The sequence below is a fragment of the Neovison vison genome, chromosome 1 (genome assembly GCF_020171115.1).
Source record: "Neovison vison isolate M4711 chromosome 1, ASM_NN_V1, whole genome shotgun sequence".
NCBI lineage: Eukaryota > Metazoa > Chordata > Mammalia > Carnivora > Mustelidae > Neogale > Neogale vison.
Genome location: NC_058091.1, coordinates 7,594,054 through 7,606,458, shown reverse-complemented (window position 1 = coordinate 7,606,458; position 12,405 = coordinate 7,594,054). Strand labels below are relative to the sequence as shown.

The 12,405-nt window shown below is 44.6% G+C and overlaps 1 protein-coding gene across 1 annotated transcript in view; it reads right to left on the bottom strand.

Moving 5' to 3' along the window:
- The window catches only part of SLC22A2 (solute carrier family 22 member 2), a 30,349-nt gene extending 22,025 nt beyond the window's left edge, over window positions 1–8,324 (bottom strand). Inside the window, exons 1-3 of the mRNA XM_044242776.1 lie at window positions 7,598–8,324; window positions 5,916–6,019; window positions 121–275 (exon numbers count right to left, since the gene is read on the bottom strand). Of these exons, the coding sequence (XP_044098711.1) occupies window positions 121–275; window positions 5,916–6,019; window positions 7,598–8,263 (925 nt within the window). The 5' untranslated portion in view covers window positions 8,264–8,324. The remainder of the gene's footprint in view (window positions 1–120; window positions 276–5,915; window positions 6,020–7,597) is intronic.
- Window positions 8,325–12,405: the final 4,081 nt, after the last annotated feature.

The window sequence follows — 12,405 nt, the reverse complement described above, 5'->3', positions numbered from 1 at the left end:
AAAAGAAAATCTCTCAACATTTTTTTGAGGTGGGGTCCATTTTGGTCCCCTCCTGTCTCCTGAGCGTTTTGGCAGCAATGTGGCTTTATTCCCACAGCCACAGCCACAAGCAAGTCTTACTCTGGATGTAGCCTATTAACCAGCCTGCCTTGCTGACCAGCCCTTGGATCAAACGGAAAATTAACACCCATGTATAGTTTGGGGAAACGGCCATGAGAACTCCAGATGCAGCATTTATGAGGATCGTGACCAAGAGGCAGAGCTTGCGGCCAAACCTGCAAGGGAGAGAAAGAGAGAGAACACAGAATTAGATTAGATTCATGAGGATTGTAGAAAAAGGCAGGGAAGCTATGGAAATCTTAAGGGGTGGTTAGCTCTGAATTATGCAAACTCAGGAGGCTCGGACTGGTGCCCACCAAGAGAATCACTGACTTCAGGTCAGTTCGCTTCAATACTTTTCCCAGGGCATTCTGTGAAAATTCTATTCACAACGAGCCCCATTCACCTCACGGCTAGCGAAACTTCTCAGTCCCACACTGTGGAGGGTATTCAGGCAGGGGGTGATTATTCCAGGCCACACAGTGCTGAATGCCCTAAGGGTCCGTCTGGGTCTTCCATCATCATAGCATCTGGGCCGTTGCACTAACAGTCTCAACCAACTGCCCACCCAAGAGAAGTTTTTACTTGAGGAAAAAGAAAATTCCGTGGTTAATGTAATCCCCCATCCATTTTCAACACTGCTTTTGGACTTTGTGTTATTTGCCCATCTCCATGGAAGAGGTCTCTGAAGTCAGCTGTGAGGTGGGAGTTGGGGGTCTTTGTCATGAAGTACCCCAGCCGGTAGCTTCCACCACACCTTCAGTCAGAGGGACTTGGGTTTCATCAGCTGAGGGACCTGGAGAGTGTACCAGGACACAGAGAAGGGAAAAACTTAGAAATCTGGTTGAATCTTGTCTTTACTACTTACTAGGACGTCGGCCGATTACTCAACATTTTTTTTAAAGATTTTATTTATTAATTTGACAGAGAGAGGTCATAAGTAGGCAGAGAGGCAGGCAGAGAGAGAGGAAGGGAAGCAGGCCCCCTGCTGAGCAGAGAGCCCGATGCAGGGCTCGATCGCAGGACCCTGAGATCGAAGGCAGCAGCTTAACCCACTGAGCCACCCAGGCGCCCCTACTCAACATTTCATTTCCTCATCTGGTAAAGACCTATCTGACTTAGCTGACAAGAGGATTAAGTGAGATGATACTACATGTAAAGAACTAGACACTTGGTCTCCCCCATTTCCTGCCTTCTATCTGTAAAGTAGGGTCTCTGAAACTTGACTTGGGACAACTTGTTCATATCGTCATCATGTCCACCTTGTTTTGTTCCAATTGGCCTAATTGGCCATTAATGGATATTTCAAAGATTCTTCATAGAAACCAGTGTTTTATTTAATCCTTGCTTATCTACTTCAAACTGAAGAGTCACTTTTTATCTCATTTGCTTTGCGCATTTGATGGTGGATGAACATTTTTTTACTAGTTGCTCTGCTTGGAGGGAGCTTTGTTCTAGTGACCATTTCAATATTAACTGACTATGTGAATATAATCCACAACATCATTAACAATTATTTGGGATGTGAATGTTTTAAATCTGAAATTTAGAGATCACGTAGTCTCACGAGTAATTAATGTAAATTGATAAATTTTTAAGACCCTGTTTTGGCAACTCATTTCTTAATTTTCAGTTTATGGTTTCTTACTATAAACATCTGCCTCATTGACCTTTTTTCATTTTTTTTTTAAGAGACAGAGAGAGAGAGAGCAAGCAGAGAGAGGAGCAGAGGGAGAGACACAAGCAGACTCTGCTCTGAGCATAGAGCCCAACGTGGGTCTCAATCTCACGACCCTGATATCATGACCTGAGTTGAAACCAAGAGTTAGAGTTTAACTGATTGAGTCACCTAGGCACCCTTGCCTCCTTGGCCTTCAATTTAGACTTCCCAAGTCACATTTCAACAAAGTATTTTAGCCTTTCTTCTCATCTTCTCCCACCAGACCCCTTCCTTTACCCTTTAGGAGTTTATAAACATTTGCTCAGGTGCTAGCTCTCTAGCTTCCAAAGTTGACTTGGGCATACGATACTAGTCATGCTCCTGAGGTGAATAAAATCCTGTGGCTGATAAGAGAGTATATTTACCATCGCAAACTTAGAGCATGGAAACCTTCAGAAAATCAAATCTATGATGAAAAATAACTTCAGTGGGGGACATGTTCCAAATAAGGACATAATGTTATTACAAAAATATGGAATGGCTGGAAGAAGATTTGGAGATCTGGGATTGCATTTTAAGACTTCTTCTCCCCACAGCAGAACCACATAAGTGATTAAATGAAAAACAAAGAGATAAAACAGGGGAGAGGGGTGGATTCCAGTACTGCTGCCTTCATAAGTCTATTAGCTACTTACTACTCAGTGTGGCCCAGGGCTTATCAGCATCACCAGGGAATGGCTAAACACAGGCTTGGACTCATTCTAGACCCACTGGATTAGAATCTGAGTTCTAACAAGATCTGAGTGGTTTATATGCACACTAAAATTGTGAAGAACCACTTTCATTTCACTGAATTTCCTCATCTGCAAATTGGGGATAAGAATATCATTTTTAAAAGGCTGTTAGTGGTGCAAAAACAATGAATCTTAGAACACTGAAAAAAAATTAAATTAAAGGTAAGTAAATAAATAAAAAATAAAAGGCTGTTAGGATCCTAAATGACATAGAACACATCAGGATGCCTAATACAGTGCCTGGCACATAGTCAGTGGTGGAGAGCTTATTTTGGAAGATTTCAGATAGTTGGGTAAGTTTGATGATGACCCTCTGGGACTCTGATTATGCTCTGATCTAGTTCCATCATGAAATATAGACAGAAGGTGCTGGCTCTTGATAGCTGATTATTAGGCTTTCAGAAAACCTGACAGCTAATTGTTAAACAGAATCATTGTTAAAAATTCTATCATGCACTTAAGTAAATTATGTTAAAAACATGTGTAATAAATATGCAAAAACATTGTTTCCTAATTATTTTACCATGTTTGAACATTATCTATGCTCATGAGATTATTTACCTCTGTCTGTTGTATTTGTACAGTGGAAATACTATAAAATGGTGAATATTTCTAGCCAAGCCTGTGTTCAGTGACCTCAATTTTGTAGCTAGAAATTACCATGGTGGGATTATATACACCATGGAAATCAGCAAGTGCTATACCAGGGCTTTATCCCTCAGGAGGCCAGGCATTAAACTTTTACAGGTATGCCACTAAATACAGAACATATAATTACTGATCAGTGGAGTAACAAATCTGGAATTGTGAGAGATTACTTTTTTGTGTTAGGTGATACTACAAAAAATTCCTTAGGAAGTTTGAATGATGATATCAATGAGATATATTACAAAAGGCTTATTTTCAGATTCTCTACCACATTCCCATTCTTTCTTCCTTCAGTCTATTTACAAACTGACTTTCAGAAAGTTGACGTGGTGTAAACCTCAGGATCCTTATTTACAACCTTTTCATAATATCCTTCTGGTTTTCCTCTTAAATGTACCTTAATCACTGTTCATATGTTTTGAAAACATCATAAAAGACAATCTGTTTTGTTTAATATTAGTTTAATCTGTAGCATAAAATGAGCTTCCATGAGATTCTTACCCCTTGTATAAAATCTGAATATTGGAGGGGGGTGGGATTATGGACATTGGGAGGGTATGTGCTTTGGTGAGTGCTATGAAGTGTGTAAACCTGGCGATTCACAGACCTGTACCCCTGGGACTAACAATACATTATACATTAATAAAAAATCTGAATATTGTCCAGAAATAGGCATTAAGTATGCAAAAGATAACTTGATCTTTCTTTTTCTCCCTCTGGCTGTTGTCTTGTTGCCCACTCTCACATGCATACCCAAGTAGAAGAGAAAAGAAGAGGCAACAACCACCCAAACTTCAGACAATTTAAGAAAAAGAAACGGAGTTTTGGATATTGTTTTTTGGGGAAGGATAATGAATCATCAGCTTTGCATAGGATATTTCAACAATAGGAACAAAGTAATGAGGTCATCCAAGAGGGTGGATAATTGACTGAGGTTTATAAATCAGGAATGCACTGTCAGTGGGGAATTATAACCGGTCTCCTACTCCTTGAGTGGGATGAGAATAATTAACTCATTTATTTAACCAGCCATGAGGCTCAGTCACCTATTTGCTCACTTCCATCCTGGCAGCTAAGTGTTAGTATCTTCGCCTTGCAGGGAATGCGGGAGAGGAGAGGGGGTGAGGATCCAACGGGCCAGACACTGTGGAGCAAGGCAGACTCTGGACTGCCCCTTGCCGGCAGCTCTCCTAACTTACAGAGTCATCTCCAAACCACAGACCTCACTTGTAGGGCAATAAAAATAAAAACCAATGACCTTCCCCTTTACCTCACAAGTCTCCCACACAAAGTCCCAGGAGAACCCTTGAAGGAAGGCTAAACAGACAGTTAAAGAAGTAAAGAAGTGTCATGTAGTACATGAAGGATGGAGCTGCCCTGAGGCCCAGTGGCCTCAACGGCATCCTGCTGCCACAGAAGTGGTAGGTGGGTGGTGAGGTGAGCAGGTTGTGAAACTGCAGATGCTCCTGGGAGAGCATAGATTAAGCTATTGTTATTAACCTTTAACTCATTTGCAAGTTTTCCTCCAGCCTAAAAATACAGCGCAGTCAAAGAAAATATTCGATTTACATTTAATATAATGCTCATAGGTTTGGGTTTATTTGCATCACAGATATAGTTGGGGAGAGCAACAAGCATAAAGTGTATTTGCCTTTTATTTTAGAATTAAATGTTTATTTATATTTTGTAATAAATGAAAATTTATCTTGTAATAAATATAAATTTATTAAACATATTAGACTATATATATTTATTCTATAGTTCTATATCACGAGCTCCTGGGTGACTGGTTATTAAAGAAAATGATACTGTCCAAACAGTTGAGCATGGTGCCTGGCACATGGACAACACCCAATAAATAGTATTATGAGTGCTAAAGTATCAACTACAAAGCAAATTTTTCTGTTCTTTTCCCTTTTCCTCAAAATATCTAATTGGCCATCAACCTGGGAAAGATACCTGTTATAAGGAACTTTCAGCACAGTGAATCTGGGATTACAAAGTGATGAAAAAGTAAGACATAAAGGCACAAATAGATTCACATGACTCACTGAAACTAGCTCCCTGAAGACACAGAACATTTAAGAGGACCATTTGCTGTATGTTCTACACAGGGAGGTCTTTTCTCATCTTTCTTCAGGGACACTGACGTTGTGGGTGTGGATATTTACATCTGTCACTGTAGATGAACCCAGTTTCCCTTTTACCAGATTGTGTCTGGGTTCCACACCTGTAATTACATCTGGAGCCCGGGCCCCAGTTCAGGACTCCTGCAATGCCAAGGGCCAGGCAGGGACCCCCACAGGGAGAGTCTATACTGGCTCTGGGTATAGAAGCAGCAGGCAGCGTAGAGAGAGCTCAGGGACCCCACAGGCTCACAGATGGGGGCGATGATGATGAGGTCAATGAACTGGGAGTCACAAAAAGGATCGAGTCATCGATGACTTTCCCTTCTGATCCTAGGACTCTGAATAACCCACAAGGAAAAACTGCTGCCTAGGATAGAAATAGTTCTCTACGGCCCCAGGGAATTAGAAAATACTCTCATCCGTTGTGCTGATGGAAGCAGGAGAAGAAACTGCAAATTGTCAAGATGACTGACACAAGGCCAGGAAACTGCGGTCTTCGTGCTTGGGGAAAGGATTCTATTCAAGCAGGGCCAGGTGAATCCCAGTGGACGACTCAAAATTCCACCACGTTCCCGGGGCACCTACCTGTCTGCGAGGTAGCCGATACCCACAGAACCGATAAAAAATCCTACATTCACAGCCGACTGAAACAGGTCCAGCATCCAGGAATTGGCACACACTAGGTTAAACTGCAGAGGGGTGAGAGGTTTCCCGGGTCAGCAGAGAAAACAAAGTCCTGTTAGATACAACTCAGCCCCGAGAACTCACTGAATATTCCTGCTGCATGGCATGGCAGAAAGCCAAGAACTCTTCTCTTGCTTATAAGAATTTTCTTCAGACAAATCTGAAGATTTGTCCCACAATTTATCCAGCATTCCCTCTGGACGTGTGTCGTTAAGCCAAATTCTGTTGGCTAAATCATCTGAAACCAGGTGAATACTCCACTTTCCCTTTCTTTTTAAAAAAGATTTTATTTATTTATTTGAGAGAGAGAGGCGGGAGGGGGCGGAGGGATAAGCAGGATCCCCACTGAGCAGGGAGCCCAAAGCAAGCTCCCTCCCACGACCCCGGGCTCCTGACCCGAGCGGAAGGCAGAGGCTTAGCCGACTGAGCCACCCAGGTGCCCCACACCTTCCCTTCCTAACTTTAATACCCAGAAGCAAATGGGTGTGTAAAGTGGATATAGAGACTGCCCCGAGGAAGCTGGGCTGTTCAGCTTCCCTTCACTGTCTCTTTAATGGCAGGGGGAAGCAGAAGCGTCTTCTCAGGCTCTTACATTTGCTCTCATTTGGAACAAGAAGCAACGTTGAAGGGAGAACAGGTGCTGGGCCGGAAGTGGGGGGATCCGATTTCTAGAGCGAACTGCTAGCTCGCACTCTGTGGCCTTGGGCAGAAGTTTTCTCTGTTCTGGGCCTCAGCTTCCTCATCTCTGCACAAAGGGATGAGATTAAGCCCTGCTGTAAAGCCTCTTTAAATTATACGGTGTTACGTCTCGGACCCAGGCCTATGGTTTCATGTGACCGTTGCACCCCTGAAGAGAAGCTGCTCTGCCTGAAAGTCTGTTCAGACAGAACGTCTTCTCATTATCCAAGCGCTCTGTTTAAATTAAGCCAGGCAGCTGGCTGTCTCTGGATTTTTAGAATAATTGTACCCTCCCATTTTGCTTTGTCTCCAATAAAAGCAGGCCTCCGCTTTTTTGGCTGTTTTCTCTATATTTATTAAAATGAGAGGCTTCATAATGAGATGCTAATGTCAACTGGAGTTTTTAATAAAGGAATTAGTGCCTTAGCAAAAGCTCCAGCCCTTGATGGTTTTATGCAAATGTTTTGAGCAAATCAAAGAGAGCAAAACAGCCATCAAGGGAAGAACATCTCCTGTCTCAGTGAGGCAACTTTCAGGTGAATTCCACGAGTGCTCACCTGTCCATCTGTTGTACAGCTGCCAGAACGGAGGGCTTCCAGAAACAAAAGAGGAGGCTTGACAATTTTCCTTTCCCTGGAATTATTTCCAGGAATTCTGCTTGCTTTTCCTTGTTTCTTACCCCTGAAACTTGCATACTCTGGAATCATTATTGTCAGAATTTGATGAAATTTAACTACCTCACCTATAGGCCAGGCAAATAAGAGGCTGCATGTTTTTGTTGGAAACTAGGATTTTATAAGATCCTCTGAGTCTAAAGAGCGTGTCCAGACATTGTAAGAACCAGGCCCTACCAGCCTCTTCCTTAAGAAAAGCTTTTTCCTAATGCAAAGCTTGCTCTCGCTTACCTCGGTCACGATGGACGAGCCGGGCGTGTCGTACACCCAGCCGTGCCGACAGGGCTCCAGCGGCAGGTGACTCCTATTGGCGGCCAGGCCGGCCAGCGGGTCCACGCAGCTGAGGCCGGTCCGGTTCCAGTCCACTTCATAGCCGTGGCACTGGTCGGGGAAGTTCTCGCCGGCGGCCCCCGGGCCGGGCACCGTGTAGTTCAGCTCCTCCGCCAGGCTCCAGCCGCATCGCCGGCTCAGCTCGGCCACCCCGGGGCTCAGGCAGCGGTGATCCGGGGTGAAAGCCAGGAAGACGATGCCCACGTAGACGGGGGTGAACGCTGCAGAGAGTAGAGCTAAGAGGAAAAATGTCTGTTTCTGGAAGAAGTTAAATTCCCCGATGTGCTCTAGAATGTCATCCACAGTTGGCATTATTACTGGAGACAGGAGAAGCCCTGACGCTTTTCCCTGGGCTGCTGAGTGTCCTGACCCAGGCTGCGGCCAGCTCAGCACAAGAGTCAAACGGTGGGAGGGAGCTGACTTCAGAAAGTGCCCAGCCTTTGATCCAGACCTTTCCTTGCTCAGGCTAATTTCCAACCATGCCCTCCTCCGGGGGGCGTGCGTCCTGCTGCTCTCCCGAAACGCCCCGAGCAAGCAGAAGGCCAGATGTTGTGTTTGTCGTAACATCACTCTCGGCAAATTTGTGTTACCTCATACCTGCACCACAAACAATCCCTCCTCTGTATCACTCGGGGAGAAATCAGAGAATGCTCACGTATCGCAGACCTGTTAATCTTTCCCTAGTCAACTCAGTGTCCAGGAAATTAATATATTCGTATCTCACCCACACAGCCAACTTTCTCTCTAAGGTGCTACAGAGAACGGACACGCATTTGCCTAGTGTAATGTGAATCATGGTCTTGGGTCAGAGCTCTTGTCTGCAAAGCGGTTTGCAAATTCTGCCCCGGGCCTCATTCTACAAACAACAGCGAGTACACTAGGGATCCCATGCTGTGGCTGCCTGTTTTGATTTTTTCCCCCCAGATTTTATAATTCTGCTTATTTAAAGATTTTAAAGAATGCCGATCTGGCATTCTTGCTTTTCAACCCTTAGGTGTCCGTCCCCTGACCCACTGGTGAGGAAGGAAGAAAATGTTCACTGCACGTGCAGGTCAAGTGCGAAAGCCAGCCAGAGTATCTTCATTCTTCTTTGGTCCTAGATATCTCTACCTGTGGTTTAGAATGGGGTTGGGTGCATCCAAACACAAGACAAGCAGCCCATCTTTCCTGGAGTGCAAAAGGATCCTTACTATAGAGGGAAGCTGCCCCATAGAAAAGGTGGCCTGTTAACAGATCTTCAATTTAAAATACCAGAAATTTAATCCAGTTTTCTTTCTTCCTTTTCTTCTGTTGAACAGTCAGTGGGTATGATAGCCTAGGTCTAAAAATAGTGGCTCCTCAGGATCGTCTTCCTTGCTGCAGCTTTGAAAGTCTTGGTTTTCTTGAAAAAGCAAGAAGCAGGTGCCTGTTGGGCCCCTGTCAACATCTGTTGCACCTTCATTGGCTCACAAGGGCACTCAGCTGAGTGACATCAGGCCAGGAAGATCACTACCTCTGCTGGCCCCAGTTTGCCACTGGCTAGGTGAGTAGGTTAAACTCTGTAGATCCAAGGGTTTGGGGGAGTATATTTCTGGCACAAAAGGTATAACGACAAAGCTCATCAGCAATTATACCCACTGACTATTCAGTAGAAAACAGAACAAAACTAACAAGAATGGATGACATTTCTGGTTGTATCATGACTAACCAAGGCCAGGGGTAGGATGCAGAGAATAGGAATCTCACCTTCGGGAGATTTCCAGACTTCTGGAAAGCTGTGGCTCATTCTGTGGCCATTGCAGGTGCCGGAAGCATTTATGCAAGATGAGGTTTGTGGCTTCATGTGGCCATGAATCTGAAACGCGTTCCAGTCCATGCCTGAGGAACTCCCTAGATGCAGAGATCGTTTTCAAATAAAAATTAAAAATTGTTGATAGACTAAAGGGAAGATAACAAAATAGTACCAACCAGCAAAAAGATAAGACAATGTTAAACAAGAAAAGTACATATTTAACTTTTGCTTCTAGGGAAAATGGAGGAGGTGCCACTTTTCTTTATTCTTCCCACCGAGTACAACAAAAATCCCTGGCTACTGTTCATGAACCAGTAGTAAGAGTTGCAACAGTAGAAAGAAAGCCAACTGACTACGGACCTCTAGGCCCAAAGACTCAGTGGTGAGTTTCCTCCCAGGGTTTTCTTTCTGCTTCCCATAAACTGACTGGGTGCTGGAGCAGCTGGCAAGCCTGGAATACCAATGAGCATGAACATCAAGAGTCTCAGGTAAAGCCTGCTCTTTCTAGAGTCCCAGGAATAGGTTAGGGCTTTTTAAAATGATCCCTGTGGGCATCTTGTCTCTCTTTTAAGTATTTGGTCATTCTTTTGTTAACTTCAAATCATGTTCATCTCCTAAATGTCTCTTAAAATCATCTTAAAGGAATGTCAGAACTCCATGAACACAATATTGCATTAAAAGTTGCTCTCTGCATCCCTGCAGTGTGATCTAGTCATCTGAACAAAGATACTGAACACCATGAACGTTAATCCCCCTAGCTAGGAAGAATCAGCAGGGACCAGTTACCACCTATACCAACCTCTGTCAAATGTATGGATCCCTCAGTAAGATCTTCAACACACACAGCCATTTGAACTTGGAGGCTGCCAGCTTCATTGTCTCAACATTTCTAGCTAATGGGAAAGTTCCATCTTAGATAACACTGGTGCCTGTCTCTGTACAATCTCTACCTGTTGGACTTTGTTGTCCCCTCCAGGATGACCAGAACCAGGGCCCCTTCCTCTTTGATGCCCATCACATGATAGAGGTCTGTACCATTGCAGTGGCTGACATGAAGAGATTGAGGTGGTCTGTGGTTTCTCCTAGGAGTCAAACATGGCCAGCTGTGGCTTTGGTTTTAGCACCACAACCTCCACCTCCAGCCTCTTCTCTGACCCCAGGGAACTGATGATGGAAACCAGAGGTGGACTTAATGAGCACCACTGCCCATGGCTGCAAGCATGGCAGGGAAGAGGGGGAAGAGGGAGCTCCGTCTCTGGAGCATGTGTCCTGCTCCACACTGTCTTTGAGGTGTTGTGTTCATGTGACTTTTTTCCTGTAATCTGAAGAACATCCCTGGGTGCTGATGTGAATGCTCCTTTTTCACAGTCAAGAACATTGGGGATCAGAGCAGAATAGGAATTCCTCAGTGTCGGCTAGCCAGTTGAGGAGGAGTCAGACCCTGATGCTGGGGTGCTCCCTTCCTCTGCCTCCCCTCATTCACCAGAAATGCCGATAGAGTAGAGTGAGCTCTTCAAAAGTGACCAAGGTCATGACACTTGACTCCAATCCCAGGAACCCAGAGGTGGTCCTGACTGCCACTTACTAGCACATTTTACAAATACTTGCATCCTGGATTTGACTCATTGACATGATCCATTTCAAGACACCAGGTCTTCATGCTGTGAGCAAGAGGGCACCAGGTGAGAGGCAAAAATGAGTGCCAAGGAGAAAGGGTATTGAAATTCACTATGAATTACTTAGAGTAAGCAATCAGATAAGGAGAAGGTAAAAGCTCATATCCCTTACAGCAGTCGTTTGCCTGCCATCAACAATTTTCCATTGACTACAAACATAGGGGCAAAGCCCACAGCATGGCTGCTGTAACATCCATCCTTGGCAGGTGACAGACTAGACTCCTCAGCAAAGCCATAAACAGTTGAACAACTAGATGAGAGAAACTACAGAATGAGGGCATGGGGGTGGTATAAGATACAACTCACTCAGAGTTACAATTTGAATCTGGTCTCTTGTGCACTATCACTTCCATTTGTGGTGGGAGGAGGTGGGGAGTTGGTGCTATACTTACAAGTATGATAAGGGGCTAATCTGATCCTATGGTGACTGATCATCTAATCCACATAATCTGATGATTATTGTAATTAATACCATAAGTATTTCTCAATCTTTTAACAGGTTCCTTTGCAATGTAAATAAATATTGTCCCCAGGCTGCTATCTTCTGGAGGAAGGCTGCTTGTGTCTACACTAACTTTCTCAGCTCTCCCCACTAGAGGACAAGAACTGGTTCAGGTGTTCAGTTAAACTCTTACCCAGCAGCAAGCCAGGATCCTTGGAAGTTGACAGGGCAGAAGCTAGTGACCCATTAGCAAGGGAGAGGGGGTTTCTTTGGTCCCATGCTATGCAGGATGGCTTTGACACTAGATACAGTGAAAAAGCAGGATGTGGTTTTGGGTCACCTCTGCCCCTTGGGTATGTTGGTGTCTACCTGAGACAAGAATGGCTAAAGAAAGATTGTCTCACAGTGATGTGTGTTGTGTACCCTGTGGTTCATGGGGATAATGACAGGAGGCCAGGCGGGGCCAGGAGGGGCAAGTCCATGTAGCCTAGACTGTGGTCCAGCCTTGCCCTAGAGCATCCATGTCATCTGGGCACTCTCCTAATTTGTAAACTAGTGACTGTACCCACATCAGAGAGCTGATGAGAAGGAACACACAGGGCTACTCAGCACAGTGGCTCACAATGGTCCATAGTCACTTATGAGACCTCCTCCCAACCCCGTTCTACCCCCTTCTCCCTTAGTTTTCTCCTCCTTGTGCCCCACCTCATTTTGTACTCGCTGGGGTCTTCTGCAGTTCCCTGCTGCTCATCACTGCCAGCTGATTAGGGATAGGCCCTGTGGCTAAGCATAGTGGCAAAAGATCTGCCTTGACCCACAA